Below are 23,320 nucleotides of genomic sequence, written 5' to 3' on the forward strand. Positions count from 1 at the left end.
AGATCTTGTATTGATGATGGGAGAGTCGGACCACTGCGCAAAGCCTTCACAAGCACATCCCAAAGATTCTCAACGGGTTTAAGGTCTGGACTCTGTGGTGGCCAATCCATGTTCGAAAATTATGTCTCATGCTCCCTGAACCACTCTATCACTATTTGAGCCCCATGAATCCTGGCATTGTCATCTTGGAATATGCCCATGCCATCAGGGAAGAAAAAATCCATTGATGGAATAACCTGGTCATTCAGTATATTCAGGTAGTCAGCTGACCTCATTCTTTGGGCACATAATGTTGCTGAACCTAGACCTGACCAACTGCAGCAACCCCAGATCATAGCACTGCCCCCACAGGCTTGTACAGACACTAGGCATGATGGGTGCATCACTTCATCTGCCTCTCTTCTTACCCTGATGCACCCATCACTCTGGAACAGGGTCAATCTGGACTCATCAGACCACATGACCTTCTTCCATTGCTCCAGAGTCCAATCTTTATGCTCCCTAGCAAATTGAAGCCTTTTTTTCTGATTAGCCTCACTGATTAGTGGTTTTCTTAAGGCTACACAGCTGTTCAGTCCCAATCCCTCGAGCTCCCTTCGCATTGTGCACGTGGAAATGCACTTACTTTCACTATTAAACGTTTGGTGAAATCAAATTATGGAAAAACAACAGTAGAACTCAGGGCTATGTTTAATATGGGCATGCACGGGCATATTCCAAGATGACAATGCCAGGATTCATCAGGCTCAAATAGTGAAAGAGTGGTTCAGGGAGCATGAAAAAAGAGTGTGTGACCTTTTTTTTTCTTTTGGTGCCCACTTTTTTTTTTTGGCCAGGCAGTGTATTTTGTATTTTGTGATATATTTTCCCTTAAATGCATGTTAACATAACACTATGTTATGTAATTATGTAACGTTTTCCACTGAAGATTTTGTGAAGATATTAGAAATTATGTGTGTTGGCAACTATGTTACTTAAACCATAATTAACTAAGAGAAAACTTCTATAAACAATAAATAATAGGTCGGTGCAAAAGCAAAAAAAACAATAGCAGTAAAAAATATAGCAAAATAATAGTAACATTATTTACAAGAGTAATACTGGTGATTGAGTGATAATATATTAGTTCGTTATGAGTTGTTATTGCACAGATTTAAAATCTGACAAATGAATTTATCCAGATTATTTATGTTTATGACTTTTCTTTTCAGAATGTATGATGTGCTCATGACTCACACTTTTGTTTTGTGGTTGACAGATCTAAATGAAGAGTTGACGGAACAGGCCTACGTCAATGTGTTGACTCGAGGTGACCTATCTTCTCTGCGCTGGATAGCCTCCCCACTCCGCCACTTTGTCGCCAGCAACCCCAATGTGCAGCTGTGTCGCGTCTATTACAGTTCGCTCAACTTCAGAGATATAATGCTAGCCACTGGCAAACTCCCACCAGATGCTATTCCAGGTAGAGACTGAGTAGAAGACACACAAAAAGGAATCTTGCATCTCATTTGTATAACAAAAATAACCCACAATATACAGTGGTATACTATTGGTACAGCTGATATACAAAACAAAAACAGATAACAGCAGTCAGTGTACACCAAGTACCCACTGGAAATCTAACTTCCTCTGTTCATGTATCATGATGTAGGTGACCTTGCTCTACAGCAGTGCATGTTGGGTATGGAGTTTTCTGGTCGTGACCCTAACGGTCGGCGTGTGATGGGACTATTGCCCGCTAAAGGCCTGGCAACATGTGTGGATGCTGACAAACGGTTCCTCTGGGATGTGCCCTCCAGCTGGTCAGTCTCTTATTTTTTAATATGGTGTGTGTCTTTGTGTGTGGTGTAAATGTGTGTGTGTTTTGAATCAGCAGTTTTAGGAAAGTGTTGTGTGTAGAGTCACTATAGCAGTACTATAGACCACATGTAGTGGTATGAGTCAAATAACGCATTTGGAATTGTTGTCCAGTGCCTGTCTACAATAAGTGCTCTCTTCCAATTAAAGCAGTGCCAGAATAACTATTCAAATCATTTACCATAGCAAAAGTAGCAATACCATGCTAGAATAATACTCCATTACAAGTATATGAATATTAGCAACAAAATGAACTTAAGGTATCAAAAGTAAAAGTTAACTGTTCGAGTAAACTGTGTGTAATTTGTCAATGTTTTGTTATTATACTACTGAATCATTATTATTGATGTATTAATATATATAAGCAGTACTTTATTGCTGATATTATTCTGTCAGACTTCATGTGAAAGTGATTCTACATCCTAGACTGTTCAAGATGCAAAGATAATATCCAAGATAGACTGTAAGGGTGTGTCACACAATAAGGTGGTGCTATAATAAATGCAAACGCAGTTTGGGTTACAACCCGTACAAACCGTTCATTGCATTTTTTAAATTCTATATGCATTTGGTATCTTGCGCTCTATCAATTTATGTCTAGACTGTTTGAAGACTGTAATTGGTGTCAAAAGATTGTTTGGTGTCAGCCTAGCAATTGATATATTTTCTTTTTGGCGACAGTCTCATGTTTTTAAATATTTTGAATATATTTAATTTCAAATTATGTTGCTGATGCTTTGGTCAGTGGCTGTTGACACCCCTCTCTTCTTGTGCTGCCCTTGGCATATGTGCTGTATATAACTTGACAGTCAGATAAACGCCTTCCTAACATCAAGACTCTGAAGACAGTTGTTCCCTTGTCCACAGGTTTATTGGTGTTGCAAGGAAGGGACATACATACTAAGACATACAAGAAAGCATAATCAACACTATGCTTGTTTTTAACATGTACAGATATACACAATGTAAATAAAAGAATCAATACATAACCACAATGCTACCAAAGGCATAAGATGTATGCAGATGATGCTGGACTAGCTCAGATACAATAAAACAGCTCTCTGTGCCATGCTCGCTTACTTCCTGATTACTGGTCATATGACATAACTTCCTGTTACTGACATCCTGTGCTTCTTAAAGTGACCGCAACAAAAAACAGAAACCAGACTTCTAGCATGTTAAACTTAGTTGTAACAAAACACTTCTTCTTTATGTGTTGCTCTGTCGATGCCATATGTCCACATACGGGGACAAACACAGACCATATGACAAAGCCCAATCTCTTCCAGGCCTACACCTGATGAGGATAAAGAACATTGCAACATTTTTCTTGAATAAACATTTACAGTATGACAAGAAAGAGATGTATCCAGGCCCTCCAAAAAACGGTGATAGCGAGGAAAGGATAAATTAAAAATATTTTATTGTAACGGGCTACTACATATTAAAAAGCCAACATGTCTCGACCTAACGCAGTTCTATCTATAATCTATCTATTACACTACTGACCTGCCCACTAACTGGAAGAAAGTGGACTTTGAGGTTAACCGTTTGGTGAACACTGACCCTCTTTTGCACTCCAAGAAGGAGCACACTGTTTTTTATTGAAACTGACGGACTGGGTTACTCACAACAATGTGTTTGTATTTATGGACGAGATATATATATATATAGATTTTCGGATAGGGCATATAAACCAGAAGTTATTCTTCAAGCAAGCAAAAAGACACCTGGCTGTGTAAGCCTGTGGGCACTTTTAAAGTCTGCATAATGTAAGAATAAAAATGTGTGTTATGAGTTTGACATGTCACAGAAAAATGTGTTGTTAACCACCCTGCCAAATTTGAATGATTAAAAAAATCGCCTAATATATGAAATTAGGATTCCAAGATGGGTAAAAATCAGCCTGTCTCTGCTCCCAAAGGCTGTGGGCATGTCCGCCGAATTCGCTGAAACCCCGCCCCCTACCAAGTGTCACCTGTCAATCAAAATCACCATCACTACCTGAAACATGGACGCTAGCGTTCTGCTTCTAACTCAACTGCTAAGACAGTTTACGCTAGACTTTTTTTTGGCCGGTAATATTCCAGAATTCTGGCCATACAGAACAACTACCGGACATATACATATGTTAATACAGTACAGAGCCCCCTGGGGTCACATGGTTTTAAAAAAGAACAAAAAAAACCCCTCAATGCGCATCTAAACTGTGCGTACAGATTACCTGCATGACTGCAGTGACCTGTGTTGATTTAGCTTTGATTCAACAAATTAATTTTATTAAAAAGTTATAAGAATGAACTCTAAACTAACTTTTTGAACTGAGCATAGACTAAAACAAATAACTGTGCTGTTGTTGAGTCCTGTCAGCGTTTCCGCAGATTTGATCAATTAAGTTCTGTGTGTGCTGTGATCGGTCAGAGCTCCGTACAACCAGCTGCTGTCAGGGCCGACAAATACCGGCTAACGTAAACCCAGGCTGCTAACTCAGCTAACTGGCAAACTGTAGACTGTAGAAGTAGTAGTGTTTGATGTGGTAACAATAACTCGCCACTAGGCAGTTTAACCACTGAGGAGAGCGGCCTCTCCAGCTTATATAGGGAGAGGCCGCACCATGACGGTGTAGCTGTTTTTTGCAGGCTCAGAAAGTCAGGAAAAATGAGAGGGTGAGAAACTGTTTAAGGCTCTATCTCCACAATTCAGTAGTAACCATTTTCCAGCATGTGTTTAGAAGTAAATCAATGAATTGACTTTACTCAGACTTTAAGTGTATGCACTGCCCCCACTGTGCCAATGTGACCCAGTCTAAATCCTTTATGGATACCAGAACCAATAAAACATATAAACAGAAAGATTTTATTTACTGTAACACCATGTTTGTCGTGTACCTCTTGTCATATCCTTGCAAGGGGGGCTTTTTCTATGTCGGCGGCACAAAAAGACGACTAAGGGTATGCTATCAGAGTGGCGAACCCGGACTACCCCATGGCAAGACATTTTAGCGAGTGCCATAATAAAAATGATTCTCTGTTAAGGATACAGCGCATTGAGCATGTTGGACCTGTGGTGAGGGGTGGTAATAGGGTACAGAAATTAAATCAAAAGGAGTCTTTTTGGATACATTGCCTAAATGCAATGGAGTATCCAGGTCTAAATGAAGATATTGCTTCTTAGAAATGTTTTGGATGGGAAGGATGTCTTTTATATGTTTTATTTATTTCCTTTTGTCACGGGATCTGTTGATTAGGGAGGGCACCATGGTGTGATTTGCACCTTTTTAGAGTCATGCGATTTGGTCATATAACCTGATGATATTAAATAGGTAAGGCCTATGGCCTCAGCTCACCTCTGCGTTAGGTCGAAACATGTTGGCTTTTTAATATGTAGTAGCCAGTTACAATAATGGCCTTTTATATACATTCTTTTGTTTTTTTTGGAGTGCCTGGATATATCTCTTTCTTGTCATGGCCTGATCCCCCTTATCCAAGAGCACCCGATTACCATTACAACTAGAGCTACCAGTCATCTGTTCTTTAAACATTTACAGTATAACTGCACTGATGTCAGAGAAAAGTGGTAAGGGTAGATGGTATGCAGGGGTAGACAATAAGGAAAATTTGCCACTGGCCCGACTATTGTAACCACTGGCCCAGGTCAACGTCAGGTATAGATCCCAATAATCACGAAAAAGAACAATTTGCTTTAACGGCATTTATTTTTCGAGGTAGTAAAAGTGCAGCAAAAAGGTGCAAAAACATGCATTAACAGTGCAAATACACTTATTCCGAAGGTGCGTTACTCAAGTAAAGTAAGTTCTTCACCCATCTCCTCCTCTGTTGGCTGATTTATGCGTCCCTCTCCTGATGCCCAGGCAGTATATCCGGGGCGTCTGCTTCTGGGCTGTGACTGCCACCATCTCAAAACAGCCCTCTCTGCATTAAAGCTTTCCACATTTGGCCCCTCAATGGTCAGGTACATGAGACGATTGAGACTTAGTGTTGAGAGCTTTGACCGCAGTCGTTTTTCACCCTCTTCATACAAGAGAAGCCCCTCTCGCATACAGCTGTGCTGATAGCCATGGTGAGATAAATCTGGGCAAAGATGCCGAGGTTCCTAAACTTTTCCTGCAGATCAGCTGTAAAATAGAACAGCTGTTAATGACAAAGAACGGAGTAAACTTACTTTAAAGAAATATAACCAACAATTTAGTCCTACATACCTCTCTGGAGCATTAACAGGAGTGTCTCTCTGAGGGGCCCAGCGCGGCTTCTTGCCCAGATCTTGTACAGCCTGTACTCTCTCAATACCTGATTGATTAAACACTTTATTAGCAGTTTGCAGGAAAAAAGTACAGGAAAATACAGTTCAATATACAGTCAACTAAGAGGATTAAAACCCAAGAAATCACTTATGGCTTGTTTCGATTGGGGTCCTTTGTACCTCACTGGCTGTGGTTCCCTTGTGCACAAGGATGCTGTTACAATGGTGCCAGAGGGACTCCATGTCTGCTCGTCCATGGCTTCCTTTGAGTCATCTGTGCTGCCTTCCTTTGGCCACATGTGGTGATCCAGGGCAGAGAATTTTCCCACAATACTGTCAGTAGAGAGCAGGTCCCCCAGACGGCTCTCAATACGTTTGGTTAGAATTTCTGAAAATACAATTCAGGTCAGCATCCATATTTCAAGTGTTGTCAAGGCTGGCTTTAAAAACTGTCAAGGGTTGTCATTATCTATTAACCTGTAATTCTCTTCCTCCCAGGAGCAAGTGTGTTGTCTGTTGAGGTGTTGGTGAGCTCCACCCCTCTGTACGTGCCAGTCAGTGCAGCAGCCAACATCCTCCTGTGCTGCTCTCCTGGCTCCAGAGACAGCTCTGTAAGGCCATTGATGCAGGCCTCAGTGTACTGCACTGCCTCCCCTGAAAGAACATATTTACAGATTGTCATTTACCTCATAAGACCACATTCAGCACATATCAAATAGAAAATTAAACACACACAGTATTTACCAGGTGTCAGATTATCCTGCTGAAACTGGAGGCTCAGTGTCTTCAGAAACTCCAGCAAATCTAGCAGGAAGTGCATGAACTGGACATTCTCATAGTTTTTAATGTATTGGAGAATGCTTTTTGCTCTTCCCACTACTGCAGGTGATGGTTGGGGTGTCCGCTCTGGGCTGACCAGGTCCTCAAAGTGTGCCACAAAGACAGCATACCCCTCACACAGGATCTGGAGGAGAAATACATTTATTTATTTCATACCTAAAATCGTTCTTAATTACATAAAACTTTGGAAAAGTATCAATCAAACAACTACCTGTGTTGCCTTGTAGCTATAGGGCAACCACCTGGCCCCCTTTAGGTTTGTAGGCATGAGGGCCTTGTTCCCCATTGCATCAGCCAGTACCCTCAGCTCCCTCAGTGCCTTGGGAGAGTAGTGGTACTGCATATACAAATAATGCAGCACCTCCTGCAGCTTTTTAAGCCCTGGCTGTTCTTTAATGGAGTCTACCATCCCCAGCTCCAGCCTGCGTGCCACACAGTGGATGGAAAGCAGGTGTCCAATCTCTTCCTTGAGCTTTGCGGCCACACCAGTCTTCTTCCCCATATTGACAGCAGCACCATCAGCACAGAAGAAGACCACTTTCTCCTTCCACTTTTCCAGACCTGCTTTCTCAAACACTTACGGAAAAAAAATCAAAAGCAATTATTCATTGGCCAGGAACAGCTTAACTTGATAACTTTGCTATAAAACCTATTCTTATTGGCTTACCCAAATGTACTGCAGAAAGCACACCAGCTGCATTTGCATGTTTGACATCCTCGATGCCAAGGAAGGACTGGACCACTCCCCTACTGAAGAATTTTACACACACTACCTCATTCTCTAGGATCCCACTATCAGTTGCCCCATCAATCATGACACTAATGTAGTGGGCATTCTTTAGGTCAGTAAGGAGTTGCTCCCTCTCCATGTCGTAGATGTCAATTGCAAATCTGGAGGGAAATATGTGCATTTTAGTACCAGTAAATAATGGGGAAATTAAAAAAAAAAAAAGTGATTAAGTTTGTGAATTTAGTTGTAGTTCTCACCTTGCACATGCCTTGTCCGACTTGTAGTAGTGTGGCATGTTTGAGCCAGTCCTGCTGTTAAGCTCCACAAGGTCAGGAAAGTCAGTAAATGGCTTTTCTTTCTTCAGCACATAATAGGCTGTGTGGAACATGTTTTCCATTTGTTTTTTGAACCCTGCTGCCATTTCACTATTGACATGCACACAAGCTAACACAGTAGATGTTACATTCTCCGCCTTCTTCTTTTTAAAGCAGTTTTGGTGTGCGATGCTCTTTTCATGAGGGTCAAAGCCAGTAGCCCGCTCTGCTACATGGCCCTTGTAGAGTGGAGAACTCCTCAAATAAACAAGCAAGAAATAAAAAAATAATTTTTACTGCTCATCCTTTGTAAATATATAAAACTAGCCACTCTACATTTCTATAAAGCAAGTGTCTATCGTTAATTGCCTGTTAAAATAATTGCATCACAATAATCCATGATACAAAAATACATTTTTTATTTGAAACACTGATGTAAACAAATGGGACACGTGTGCTTGCACGTCTGCGTTTTCAAGCAAGTCCGTCGTTATGAGGACGTTATTTTCTCCGTACTTACACAGCAATGCGTATGCATTATCACGTTATGTTCAAACCGTAGGGTACCTTTTCTCTAACTTACTTGTCTGCATATGAGGGCATTGATCTGCACAGCTCACAGTAGACCTCATTTTTTTGGCATCGTACCCCAGCCAGTTCCAGCGGTCTCGCCACTGGGGCTGAAACTTTCTCTCCCTTTTCCTTTCGTACTCTCTTTCGTTTTCCCTCAACTCCTCAGGCGACTTTCTCTTTATGGTTTTCTCTTTTTTCCCCGGTGTTTGGCCGGGTACTGGGGTTTTTAGAAACATAATAGCTAGCTTAATAGGCACGAAATACACGGTATCAGCAGCTGCACTGAGCGGCCGCGCGCGTTCTGCGGGAGCGAGCGAGGTGTGTTTACGTCCCACGGAGAGCACAGTCTGGTTGCATTAACGGCTGTCTTTGATCGGGATCACGTAAAGTATTAGCGGTATAGTTACCGAGACAATTTAACAGAAATCATCGCAAAACATTGGAACCACAGGGAATTAATGTGAAGTTAGATTATTTTTACTTGTTTTTCTTTTGTTTGTTTTTTTTAATCAAGGGCATTATTTTTACTGGCCCCATCGGGCCAGTGGTTGGAGCGTTCTGGTGGCCCTGACGGTTTTAAAAGTATGTCGGGCCACCGGGCCATTTATATTGTCGACCCCTGGTATGCCTACAAATGTGGGGATGTTGCCACTGGAAACTGGGGTCAGCAGAAACAGTTAGTGAAAGATCATGGTAATTGAACCAGTCACTGCTGACTTCTTTCTGTAGTAAACCAAGATGATGATCTTTCTCTAACCTTGACCAAGTTCTGCCAGTGCCTACAATTAAAAGAAAAAAAGTGTCATAATTCTGTGGTGTATAGCAGGATCAGATATTTTGCTGGACAAAACAGGATATATGTTGGCACTTAAAGGTAGAATATGTAGAATGAGCAGAACAACGGCATCTAATGTCTCGAGATCGTAGTCGCAACAAACAAAAAGTAATTCCAGCAGTCGGGTTGCCAGGTCCGGTGCCGAGTGCGTCAGTCGATTAGCCAGCGTCATGTCAAGTGATGAATCATACAGGGTAACGACTAATTTCGACCAATTAATTTTACAAGAGTATTTAACGTTAGCCAGTCTTCAACTGGAAGTCTTTCTTTGAGTGGTGTGTAATCGATTAGCTAGCTAGCTCCCAACTCAAAATGATTGTTTTTTTTCTGTAGCCTGATCGGCGTGAGCAGACCAGTCAGTAAACTACACGATAACCCATAATGCATTTCGTTCCTACCCAAGCTGAAATCAGCAGGCTGAAGCGGATTTTATTTTAGCTCTAACTCTGTAAATATACCACTTTATCCACATGTCTAACCTTTTTAGGCGAGAAAGTAGCCCTTTAGATCCACAATGTGACGTTAATTTGTTCAAATAACATCTGCTTAAAGTTTTGTTCCTGCAAATTCGGAGCCACTCAAGTTAGCTGTAGCGAGTAACGCACTTCCGGTCATTTACACAAAATAAAACACCCGTTGCCTTTTATTATTATGAAAACCATAACGATAGAGTTGGTGCTTTTATTTTGAAAACAGGAAGCGAACATACCCTCGCTGTAACTGACTTGAAACCACCGAGGTGCATTACATTGTAACGCCAGTGGGAGTAGCAGTTAAACCAAAGTCCTTCTAAGGCTCTTATTATAATGTCTCTGGTTAAACCTGGGGAGCGTACCTATGTTCCCCGAGTCCTATGTTCCCCGATCGCGGCTAACTCGGTTGCTAGCTTGGCGGCTAACTCGGCTGCTAATTCAGCTGCTAGCTCGGTGGCTAATTAATCTGCTAACTCGGCTGCTAACTCAGCGGCTAACTCAGCTAACTGGCTAACTGTAGACGGGATCATCCCTATGTTCCCCGGTCACATACAAAGCGGGAAACATAGGACCCGGGGAACATATGATCCCCTAATTATGTAGCAATACAGTCATACTGCACATCAAATTAAATAGGAGAAACTCATCTACAAGCATGTCATTTTTACACACATCAAACACCAAGCATATTAATGATCAAATATCAAAATCCGAATAGCGTCAGAAAGTCAACCCACTCTCCACATTTCCATTGCTACCGTTTTGATACTTCATCGTACACAAACAAATAGCATCTCATATGAAAGCTAAGACCCTGCCGAGTTCAACAGTACCACTATTATTGTGCTAAAAATTCAGTGAACCAGCAGCCAAAGAATACAAAGGTAAACAACCACTTATTTACAGCGACTAACAGATATTCTGTCTTACCTTCGAAGTTTTGTGATGAAAAGTTGTATTTGAGAGCACACTGGTTTTAGTGAGTCCAGCATGGCTCTGCTTGTTTACAACTCCATTTCACCCAGTGCCAGCCTACAGTAGCTGTGCCGGAACAGACAACCCTGGCAACCCGCAATTCCGGCCGCTAATTGGCTGGTACAATGTAAACAGAACGTGTCAGAAAGACATTGTCGAACCCTTCAAAAAAATTTAAAAATATTCATTCAGACTAAATTTTTTTTTTACGGAAAAGCAATACTTTCATTCTGAACCCCTCAAAACGCCCCGTGGCTGTATTATTTAAAAAAAAATATATATAGCTTTTAATAGATATTCTTGTGTGTGTGTGTGTGTGTGTGTGTGTGTGTGTGTGTGTGTGTGTGTGTGTGTGTGTGTGTGTGTGTGTGTGTGTGTGTGTGTGTGTGTGTGTGTAGGACACTGGAGCAGGCAGCGTCCGTGCCGGTGGTCTATGCTACAGCCTACTACTCTCTGGTGGTGCGTGGCAGGCTCCGCTGTGGAGAGAGTGTTCTTATCCACTCAGGGTCAGGTGGGGTTGGCCAGGCTGCCATTGCCATAGCCCTCAGCAAGAAATGCAAAGTCTTCACTACAGTTGGTTAGTATTTAATACTGTCATAATAATGAAATGTATTTTTTTAATTCTCTGTGATGAGTTGAATTTTTACACTAATCTCTTTGTGTGTTATCACTAGGCTCAGAGGAGAAGCGGACCTACCTGCAGGATAGGTTCCCTCAGCTCTCAGTCGAGTCATTCGCTAACTCCAGAGACACTTCTTTTGAACAGCACATCCTGCACCACACAAAGGGCAAAGGTCAGACACCTACTTAATGCAGTAACAAGTTGCTTTTGTCATACTGAGCTTCACACAATTTCAAGATATTCTCTCTATTAGATTTCTAAGATAAGGGCCACCTTTAGAAAAACACTATAAAGTTAATACAGAAAAATGCACTATTATCAGTGTAGTGTGGTATAATTTCTAGTGAGCCAAAATTTCCTTTGAAATTAAAAAATGAAGGCGCTTCTGAAATTTACACTTTTTAGAAACCATTGAAATAGCAGGCATGAGTTCCGGTTTATTTGAACCAAATTTCCTATAAATGTGGCCCTTGTGGCTCAATGTGTCACGCTCACTTTGCCCTCACTATTTGTTACAAAGATTCCAGTGATTTACAAAAAGATGTTTATCACAAAATACGATTATCATCAGGAGAAATGCTGAGCATGATATCTTTCCAACAAGATTTTTATATGACTCACTTCTGAGCAAAAGCAAACGCAGAAACCAGGCCTGCCGACTGCCTGTAGCATGATGGCTAACTGCAAAGGGAACTATATCCAGGTTAGCTTGCCAGCTAACCAGACTACTTACATATTCATCTGCACACCTACTGGTTAACATTTATGGGTTGACCATGGTTGGACCGTAAGGAAATTAAAAACCTATTTGCAAAATCTGATTAATCTGACAATCATGAGCCACTTTGACCAGCTGACGATATTTATTTGAATACACAAAATGGAACTAAAACAACTGAGAGAAGAAAATGAAAAATGGAGGCAGAAAGGCATCATCAATATACAGTAGCCCTTTGATTCCACCAGACGCAGATGTGCCAGGCTGTGCCACAGCCTGCGGACCTGATCCCTGCCATTCTAGTCAATGATTGTGATCCTCTAAAGACCACAATGTTTGAGAGGGGCCAAGTGGAGGAGGCATTCAGATATGGCTCAGGGTAAACACATTGGCGCAGCAGCACATTTCAGATGCATCCTGGAAGTAGCTCTCCACTTCGCTGCACTATAAACACGCACCAGGTCTATTTTTGACGGATGCGTCTTCAAGTTGTATCAAGCTTCACAGAGCAGATCACACCAGACAGGGTTAGTCAGACACAGAATTGGCATAAATCTCCCAGTCAATTTTCAAAATAGAACAGCCAATGCAGACTCCACATCATATTTCAGCAACAAATCCGAGACCATTTAACTATGTAGTCTACTGGCCCACAGCAGAAGCACAAAAATCAAGGAAAATGACCATATCAACACATTTTAAGCATGTTAATAAAATCAGGCCGTTTATTTGTGCTGCAACTACAGTAACTAAAGGCACTTGTTCACATTTGATTGAGCTGCCATAATTACTGTATTAACAGTACAACTTAATTTAAGAGGTAGATTGCTTGCCCAAAGTACACTATGCTCTGCTTCTGAAATGCTCACGATGGGATAGTACGCTGTGCAGAGTTACCTGTTCCTGTGTCCTGTGGGGGTCTTTACTGCCAGAAAATGTTGAAGTGTCTATGGATGCAGTTAACCATAATGCAACAAGCAACTAGTTTCTGTTTTTACTTTCATTTAGACTCAGAAGCAAATCATGGTTATGTTTATTTGGACAGATGTGGGAGTCAGCTGTTTGCCCCGATTATTGTCATTTTGTGTGATAAATGTAAAAATGGGTACAGATGTACTTGGTTGGAGTAATCTGAACAATTAGAATAGCCCCCACATGTAAAATAGTTATTGAAACATATTTATTAGCTCTTTAGCCTGACCTAAAAACAAATCTGACGATTGTCGGATGTGATAACTGTGCGCAGGGTACTGTGTGATGCAGGTAGTAATTAAATTTGGACACAAGTGATCAGCTTGAGAGACGCTTGAGAGGCATTTGAGACAGGTGTGAACGGCAATTTGTCTCAGCTATTCAAGACAAGCATCAGACCACCGAGACGCATGTTAATGCCAGGTATAAACAGGAACAAAGAACTAGAATGGCCACATTTATGGCAAAAAAAAAGCAAATAAACCGGAATTTTTCTTTAAGATCGATATTTACAATGTACAAATTGAGACCTTTGCATGCAAGACAATTATGTTGTGTTTTTGAGTCTTTTAAGAAACAGTTAGGCTTGTTGAACTTGTTGAACCATTCTATTAATCAAATTACCTCTGCACAAATACAGTTTTTGTGACATCATATTTTGTGTGTGTATGTTTGTGTATGTGGGTTTCAGGTGTAGATGTTGTGCTGAACTCCCTGGCTGAGGAGAAACTGCAGGCTAGTATTCGCTGCCTAGCCAGACATGGACGGTTCCTGGAGATAGGCAAATACGACTTGTCCAACAACTCCCCACTGGGTCAGTAGGAAGCCAAACAGCAAGTTAGGCTTGAAGTAACCGTGTACAGTAAGAGTGACAAACTCTTTCAAGCTTGACAGATTTGGAGCTGCCCACTGACTCTTATTCTAGTTATAAAGAATGAATAAAGTGATTATATGGATTTTGTTGATTTCTCATTAAAGCCAAATTGCTTTAGTGCTCATCCATCTACAGTTGAAATCAGAAATATTCAACCCCCTCACCTCAAAAGACATTTTAGTCATGTGTATGAAGGATAACAACAAGTGATAAAAAACCTCATTAAACGACAACAATTTATGTATTGATACATATTTGAGTTATTTTGACAACACAAGTTGATTTAACTTTGAAGTTCAAATGAAAAATGTAACTCTATTAACAAATGTGCATGTGCAGTATTATTCAACTCCCAGCTTCAGTACTTTGTGGAGCATCCTTTAGCTTTTATAACTTCTAACAAACGTTTTCGGTAAGTGCTGACAAGCTTCTTACACTCTTTATCGGAATCTTTGCCCATTCTTCACGTGCAAAGCCTCTAGCTCAGTGATGTTTGATGTCTTCTGTGCTGCAACTGCCTTCTTTAAAAACCCACCAAAGATTTTCAATCCGATTTAAATCTGGTGACTGAGAAGGCCACTCCAGGATGTTCCAGGATCTATTTCTCGGCCAAGCTTTGGTCGACTTGGAGGTGTGCTTGGATCATTGTCTTGCTTGAAAGTCCAATGATCACCAAGGTTTAATTTGTCAACAGAAGGCATCACGTTCCTCTTTAAAATGGCCTGGTATTTCTGGGAATCCATGATGCCAGGTACATGGTCAAGATTGCCAGTTCCTGCCACAGAAAACAGTCATCAACACATCATCAATGACCCACCTCTATGCTTGACAGTGGGGATGGTATTCTTGTGGTCAAAGCCTGGCCTTTCGCACGCCAAACATACCGCTGGTCCATAGGTCCAAACAGTTCCTGTTTGGTTTCATCAGTCCATAGAACTATCTCCCAAAATTCTGTAGTCTTATCCAAATTCCTCCTGGCATATTCTAGTCGACTTTTGATGTTTCTTGTGGTTAAGCGTGGAGTGCGTCTTGGAGTCCAGCCATGAAGTCCTTGTTTATTCAGTGCATGTCTTATAGTTGCCACTGAAGCACCAGCCTTCATCAGGTCATCCTGAAGTTGTTTCTTAGTTGTCCTGACTAAGTTGCTAAGGGCCCTTGATTAAATTTTGGGCTTTCTTCCATGGGCATGCAGGTGTGTAGCTGTTCTATATGTTTTAAACTTCCTTATAATGCTCCCAATGGTGTCTCTCGGAATGTTAAATGTTTTGGAAATCTTCTTATACCCAAGGCCCTTCAGGTGATGAAATAATCTCCTCTCTCAGCTTTTATGGAAGCTCCTTTGTCTTTCCCATGATTGCAACTCACCTTGAATATCTTCATGGGTGGGGTTTATATATGCATCACAGCTGAAGCAAATGAAGGATCATTATAGAGTTCCCAAAGGCTTCATTATGTTTCAACTCCAATTTAGGCCATACAAACTGGCAGAAGGCTTTAAAAACAACATTATTATATAGGGGTTGAATAGTTGTGAAGGCTTTCTTAACAAAATATATTGTTACACACAAATACTACATCATTCATTTTCTGTGTTGTACCACTCAACTCATAAAGAAGTCATGCAAAGCAGAATCTTGCTCTTTGAAAAAACTTAGATAAATCCTTAAAATCTTTGTTGCATTGAATATTTCTGATTGCAACTGTAAATCTTGTTTTTTTCCCTACATATAATCCATCACCTACAGTATTCACTAGGTATTATTCTGTGTTTGTCTCTCTCGCACAAATCCTGTTGGGTCTAATAGTTCTGAAGCTTGGTTATCTAACTGAGATCATGATTCCAGGGCTGACAGTTTTGGTTGCATGTTTTCTTCTACTTGTATCATTTGTTGGAGCACCTCTTTAAGTTCAAGGTTGCATTCCCCTAATTTGGCAACACAGTGCGCCGTTTGCTGAACTCTCTTGTGATTGTTTTAAAATGTATCCCTAACATCTTAAAGTGCCTGGTCAATCTTGTTTCTCTCTTTGTCCTCTCAGAAAAGAAGTTGCCCCACTCTTTATAGTTGGATTAATGTTAACCTGTAGCTTTTCTGAGTTCTCCTTCCAAATTCTTGACAGTGTAAGCAATGGAATCTGGATTGTCCATCTGATTCTCTGTAACAAGAAGTCAGTCAAGAAAAATCAGTTCCAAAAGACTAGTGTGTGCTTGACATGTTGTTCATTGTGCTTGGCATAATCTTATTTTTTTTAAACAAAAAACTTTCATTGTGACACATTTTATGTTGCAAATGACTGCAGGCTGTCCAATGCTGGGTTCATGTTCAGTGTCGGTGTCAGTGTCATTCTCTTGTTGTGATCTCTCCAGGCATGGCTCTGTTCCTGAAGAATGTAGCATTCCATGGCATCCTGCTGGATGCTCTCTTTGAAGAAGGCAACCAGGAGTGGAAGGAAGTGTCACTGCTGCTAAAGGAGGGAATTGAAGAAGGCGTAGTTCAGCCTCTAAGGACTACAATGTTTGAGAGGGACCAAGTGGAGGAGGCATTCAGATACATGGCTCAGGGCAAACACATTGGCAAAGTCGTCCTGCGGGTCAGTTTCACATGATTATATAACTATGACAGGAAAATACACTAATGCAGTTTGGAGCCTCTTACTGATATGTTTTTTTACACAGGTCTGTTATGAAGAGAAAGGTGCCACAGTCCAGCCTGCATCCCCTTTGTCTCTTTCAGCTATTTGTCGCACTTTCTGCCTTGCCTCCCACTCCTATATCATCACTGGTGGACTGGGGGGCTTCGGTCTAGAGCTTGCTCAGTGGCTAACAGAAAGAGGAGCCCGCAAGCTGGTGCTGACTTCCAGATCAGGCATCAGGAATGGTAGGTACAATGGCACAAGGCTGCTGCAAAGTTGTTGTTTGTTACATTCAGATTCATTGAGACAGCTTAAGTGATGTTAAGTATCATATAAATCTGACTACAGTCATAAAATCTCAGAAATATAAAATGTTGACAGCCAAGTACTACCACTGTGACTAACAAGCCTCCAGTTTCACAGCAGTTAACAGGGTGCAACACTGCAGTCCTGTTTGTTGCTAGCTGGGTGTGGGTATTTTACCAATATTCCAACTAGTCTCCCTCATTATATCTGGAAACACAACTGACTTGCGATACCATATATTAGGATGTTTTTCTGACATTAGACATTATGCAAAAAAAATTGTATACTATGTTAAGCTCATTGTACATTCAAAATATGTCCCTGTAGGAATGTTATGTAGGGCCCCATTATAGTAAGTGAACTAGGGTTCCAGATGTATTGCTTTTTTCTGAGTTTTTTTTATGACTTTTTCTGCTCCCAAACGCTGTGGGAGTGTCCACCGAGTTCGCTGAAACCCCGCCCCCTACCAAGTGTCACCTGTCAATCAAAGTCACCACATCTACCAGAAACATGGGTGCTACTTCTGAGAGCTTTCTGCTGCTAACTCGGCTGCTAGCTAGACAGCTAACTCGCAGCTAAGTGGCTAACTGTAGCCTGTAGTAGTAGTAGTAGTGTGTGCTGAATGTATTTATACCTCTACAGCAGCAGGGGCGGGTTTATGCCAATCACTGCCGTGTTACCTAACACAGCAGTGATTTTCAGACCCACCCACTAAATCCTGGACACAGAAAGCTTAAAACACAGTTTGTGAAGCCTAGCTCCACAATTCAAATCTAAATGGTTGAAATGCATTTTACACCTTTTTTAGAAATACATTTTATGACCTATGTAACGTGTTTAGAAAAAAATGTCTGAATTCACTTTATACAGTATTTAAGTTGTTTTAAAGAATAGGTTAACACATAGGTTTAGGAAGCACTGAAAATGTGGGTGGGACAATGTAAGGGGTGGGGGTTGACAGTTGCCCACATAAAACAGCAACAAAGTTCTGATGATGGACTCAAACAACAATCTTTTGACTATAAGGCATGCGCACTAACCACTCGCCTACAAGGGTGCTGCATCTCTCAGCTTTTTTTATAGCACTTAGCTAACGGGTGTGTGTGTGTGTGTGTGTGTGTGTGTGTGTGTGTGTGTGTGTGTGTGTGTATACTATGTGATAATCTGTAAGGTAGCAGAGAAAACATGGAATGGGGTTTCATTCATTTGGGCATTCTGTCAGTAACCAAGTGGAATGGATTAGATAATGAAATATTAACACTGTGCTGAGTGGATAAACTGATGCAGGAGAAAAATGTCTTCCTGTGATGAGCGCTTGACTATTGTTTTACGACAGGCTTGAAACATTGTGAGCATATATTTTAAAGTATTACTAAGTTTATGATATTATGGGATGAGATATTAGTTTTAATAAATTCCGGCTTCTCAGTCTTGTTATCATGAGCTTAGCACATACATTGTGCCAGACCACGTTGAAACTACAGAGGCAATGGTGTCTTTCCCCTGCAGCAATGACCTTAACCTTTAGAATATTTAAGGTGGATCACTTTGCTGTTTTTAATAATCAAAGCTTCTACTATGGCTGTGGGTTTTACTTTGTAACTGTCACTAGGTTACCAGACAAAGCGAGTGCGTGAATGGCAGAGTCAGGATGTGGAGGTGCTGGTGTCGACCAGTGATGTCAGCACACTGGAGGGAACAGAGCGACTCATCACTGAAGCCTGCAGGCTTGGTCCAGTGGGCGGTATCTTCCACCTTGCCATGGTAACTATTACATTTGGTGCAGACATTCATTGTAATACCTTTGGTCCTCTGACTTTTCTGACTCTGACATTTCAATCAATCATCAGAGACCTGTACTACAAAGCTGAATTTTCTCTTCCTGTACTACAAAGCTGAATTTTCTCTTATCGAGGTAACTTCAGGGTTAACCCTGGGTTTTCCATCCTACGACACTACTTCACTTCTTACCGGGGTAAATCACCATGGTCACTTATGCTGAATGGCTAACCTGCTCCGGAGCAGGTTATGTTCTGGATAAGAGATCAATGAATATAAAAGCACCGCCTCCTGACCAATCAGTTCTCTTGGAAAATTGCCTGTCCATTCTTTGAAGATCCTGTCAACACTGGTACGCGTATCGTGAGAGGAGCGCTTAGGAGAAAAAGAGTTTTTAGGGAGATGCAATCCTTTAGATGTCCTCGATGACATCCTATATGAAAGGTACAGATTTTGAAGCGACATTAAGTTTGTTTAATATTCAACATTCATTTGACATTCAAAATACAAACCTTCAGCCATTTGAGTGAATGATGTCAAACCAACTGTATAACATACAGACTATGCACTCATGTGCAACAGGCTTATTTTTCAAATATATCTTTTTGTCAATTTTTTACATATACAGTGGTGGAAAAAAGTTTTCGGACATCCCATGCATTTGTGAAATATTGCATTAAGAATCACTTTTAGGTCTTCAAGTGCAATTTATTTTAGTACAGTCACAGCCAAAATACTAAACAAATCTTTAAAAATCCATTAAAAACTTAAAATTGATTGGTTCCATAAAAATACATTTTGAATATTGGGTCATTTTCGTACCAGTGATCCACCAATGAAGGTCATGCTTTTTATTAAAAGATTTTTGTTGCCGTGCTCCGTGTCTATATAAAGCCTAAAACAAGGAACCTAACACAAATTCTCAGGCAGGAAGGATACAGCTGCCGCCAGTTAGCCAGGAAGTGCAGATGCAGTCCTTCAGCAGTTGGATATACTCTGCAGAAATATAGACGAACCAACAGCTTGGAAGACAAACCAAGATCTGGGCGTCTAAGGGTTTCTTCAGCAAGAAATGACCGCATCCTGATCCGCATGTGTAGGGAAAACCACTGAATGACCACTGAATGACAGGAGCTTCAGCAGCAGTGGTCAAACCAAACTGTTGTCCAGTGTTCCACCCGCACTGTATGTGGCCGACTTTTAGACCATGGCTTAAGGTCCTACAAGGCTGTCAAGAAGCCAGAGACAGAGGTTAGCCTGGCATCGTTGGGCCCAAGCACACAAGAACTGGACAGCCAGGAATTGGAAAAAGATTCTGTGATCAGATGACTCCAGTTTCCAGCTTTATCTTCCCCCTGCTAATGTGAGGGTACACAGAAGGCCAGGCGAAGCATTATCTCCAGCATGTACAGTACCTACTGTCAAGCATGGTGGAGACAGTATCATGGTTTGGGGATGCATGAGTACTGCTGGTGTTGGTCATCTCACTGTCTGTGATGGCACATTGAACTCTGCACTGTTCCGTCGAGGTCAAAACTGGATGTTTCAACAAGATAATGCCCCTTGCCACACATCCAGGTCCAGTAGAACTTGGCTGCAGGAGCACAGTATCCAGGTCTTACAGTGGCCAGCTCAATCCCCGGACATGAACCCCATTGAAAATCTGTGGTGGATTATCAAAAGGTCTGTTTCAAAGCGTAAGCCAAAGAATCTAGGAGAATTAAAAGCAGTAATTCAAGAAGAATTGGACAAGATTACCCCTCAACAGTGTGAAAGCTCGTGGGGAACATGCCAGCCAGGATTAGAGCTCTACTGCGTGCTAATGGCAGGGCTACTAAATATTAATATGATGATGTGATGGGTTTTTCTTAATTTTTGGTTCAGTTTTGAACACATTATCTGTTATTTGTTGATTTTGATACCGACAATGTTGAGAACTGACATATTGAAACTGTCAAGAATTTAGTTTTGTTAGTTTTTCAATACAATAAACAAAAAAAATATAATTTGTATTTGTTTGTGTCTGTCTAATGCAGCCACACCTTTTGAAAGACAAAAAAGATTTTTCCACAAACATTTCATGATAATATTTGAGATTGTGTTAACTTTTAAGGGTGTCCAAAAACTTTTTTCCACCACTATACAATAAATAAATTACATTACCAACACTCCAGTTTCAGAACTTGTGTCAGGAAACCTGACACAAAGTCTCAATAAGAATATCGTGAGAGTAATCGCAGCAAAAGTGCAGAAAAGCAGAATTTTATTCATATTTAAAAAATAATCATTGTGGTACAGTTGGTTTGACATCATTCACTCAAATAGTTGAAGCGCATAATAGGTTTGTATTTTGAATGTCAAATGAATGTTGAATATTAAACTTACTTAATGTCGGCAATTTTCTGCCAGCATTCCTTCCTGGTGTTTGCTGCGGCAACAGTGTTGCTTTTGGCCTGGATGATGTGTTTGAATTCTTCATATTTTTGAAGAATAATTGTCTGCTACTCCATGGTAAAGTAGGCTGCTGTGCAGGGTTTCTCCATGTTTGCGATTGGTCAGACACTGCAAACACCACCCCTTTATGTGAGCGCGCAGTGATCAAGTTTGGAAAACCCTGGGCTCAATTACCAGCTTCATAGTACCGTTAATCAGGATTGCGAATGTCTGGGTAAGTCATCCAGGTAACGGAAATATATCCCGGGTATGTTAATCCAGTTTTGTAGTACAGGTCTCTGGTCACCTACTTTTTATTTATTCGTTTTTTGCTTTTTTTGATTGTAAAATAAGTAATTAACATGGAAACACATATGACATTGGATAGTGCAAGCAGGAGAAGCAATAGAATCAACCCAAACAAAACAAGAAGAACAAAATAACAGAAATAAAAAAACAAAATTTCTGCTTTAGGTGAGTCTGTGTGTGCATTTTTGTTACCTTGTGGGGACCGTTTCTGGTACAGCTGCTCCAAAGCAAACTGGATTCTCAAGCCCCCCTACATCAGTCTGACTACTTCTTTATTCAGTTAATAATCTCACAATCCCAAAAGAGCACAGTTGATATCCCTTCACTGGCTCCCAGTTGCTGCCTACATCCAATTGGAAATCCTAGTGAGTATCTCGCCTACAACAAACCCCCGCCTATCTGAACTTTCTCATTCAGGAAAAAGTCAAACCTGATACAATTCCACACAGAACAAAAAATAAAAATGCACTGGCAAAAAATATTAGCACCCTCAGTTTAATATTTGGTAGTACACCCTGTGGAAAATAGCTGAAATCAAGCTCTACCTGTAACCATGAATGAGTTTCTTACACCTCTCTACTGGAATTTTGGACCACTCCTTTTTTGCAAACTGCTCCAGGTCTTTCAGATTTGAAGCATGTCTTTTCCTAGCTGCTGTTCTGAGATCTTTGCACAGGTGTTCTCTTGGGTTCAGACCTGGACTCAATGTTGGCCATTTCAGAACTCTCCAACACTTTGTCTTTAACCATTTCTGAGTGCATTTTGGTGTGTGTTTTGGGTCATGTCCTGCTAGAAGACCCATGACCTCTGGTAGAGACGCAAGTGCATTTGCTATTTAGACAACGTGGGTGCAGGGCGAGAAAATAACAACTGCGCCTTGGGAAACTAACAAAGACACATGCACCACGCCCGTCCATCCGCTGTGCGCCGACCGCAAGAATGGGGCCCATGGAGTCATTTGAATTTACTGTGCCTTTTTTTGCACCATCTTGCATCAGAAGGGGTGTACAGTATTTTGTTCTCTGATATAGGGCTTAGGGTGTGGCAAGGGGACTCGATAGCATCCTGTAAAAATTTCACTGGAGACCTTGTGGTATTTTTCACATAGATTAACACAATTTGGAAGGCAGATCAGAACATCTCCAGACTTAAAAAAAGCCTCCTGGAGCTATAGGCCCAACAGAAAATCAGCCATCTAGACTAAACTAATACTTTAACTCCTTGTAGAGAATGAACCATAGCAATTTCAAATTTGATCGGTGACATCTAAAGACATTTGTAATGCATAATTTGTTTTCATGAAATGCCCTTTACATAGTGTGCCAGTAAATTTGTATGTTTCACGATGAAACAGGAAGTTTTTGTATCTCAACTGGACTTTGTCAAATCTGCCCAAAATTTCACATGCTAGATTGAGTCCAGGCCTGAACACATCTACATATCAATATTGAGTTATAGTCATAGCTCACATTAACATTATCGATTTACGTGATATTTACATGGTGAGGTTTATGTTAAACAACAACATGACATATAATGAGTGGGTATTCTCTAGTTCCACACAGTGAATACAGGAAGTGATAGTTCCTCCTACATGTAATGTCAAATTATGTAATATAATATATAGTACATACAGTATATAAGTGAAGCCTAAATGGCACATACTGTATTTCATCTGTGCCATGCACTACACACAGGAAATAATATTTTGCCAATTCAAACAGTGCCTGATAAACAGTCCCTCCCTGAAATTGCAATCTGGTGCTTGCAAGAATTAATGCAGTCCCTGAAATTTGCAGGGGTTCACAACATGGCACAA

At 40.9% G+C, this 23,320-nt stretch overlaps 1 protein-coding gene across 1 annotated transcript in view; it reads left to right on the forward strand.

The window, feature by feature from the left end:
• fasn (fatty acid synthase) overlaps positions 1-23,320 on the forward strand; it is a 77,367-nt gene that overhangs the window by 43,555 nt on the left and 10,492 nt on the right. Inside the window, exons 27-34 of the mRNA XM_053341250.1 lie at positions 1,259-1,462; positions 1,652-1,802; positions 11,256-11,434; positions 11,532-11,651; positions 13,861-13,983; positions 16,409-16,632; positions 16,718-16,919; positions 18,593-18,744. Coding sequence (XP_053197225.1) covers positions 1,259-1,462; positions 1,652-1,802; positions 11,256-11,434; positions 11,532-11,651; positions 13,861-13,983; positions 16,409-16,632; positions 16,718-16,919; positions 18,593-18,744 — 1,355 coding nt within the window. The remainder of the gene's footprint in view (positions 1-1,258; positions 1,463-1,651; positions 1,803-11,255; positions 11,435-11,531; positions 11,652-13,860; positions 13,984-16,408; positions 16,633-16,717; positions 16,920-18,592; positions 18,745-23,320) is intronic.

This window comes from Scomber japonicus, chromosome 20, assembly GCF_027409825.1.
Source record: "Scomber japonicus isolate fScoJap1 chromosome 20, fScoJap1.pri, whole genome shotgun sequence".
Classification (NCBI taxonomy): Eukaryota; Metazoa; Chordata; class Actinopteri; order Scombriformes; family Scombridae; genus Scomber; species Scomber japonicus.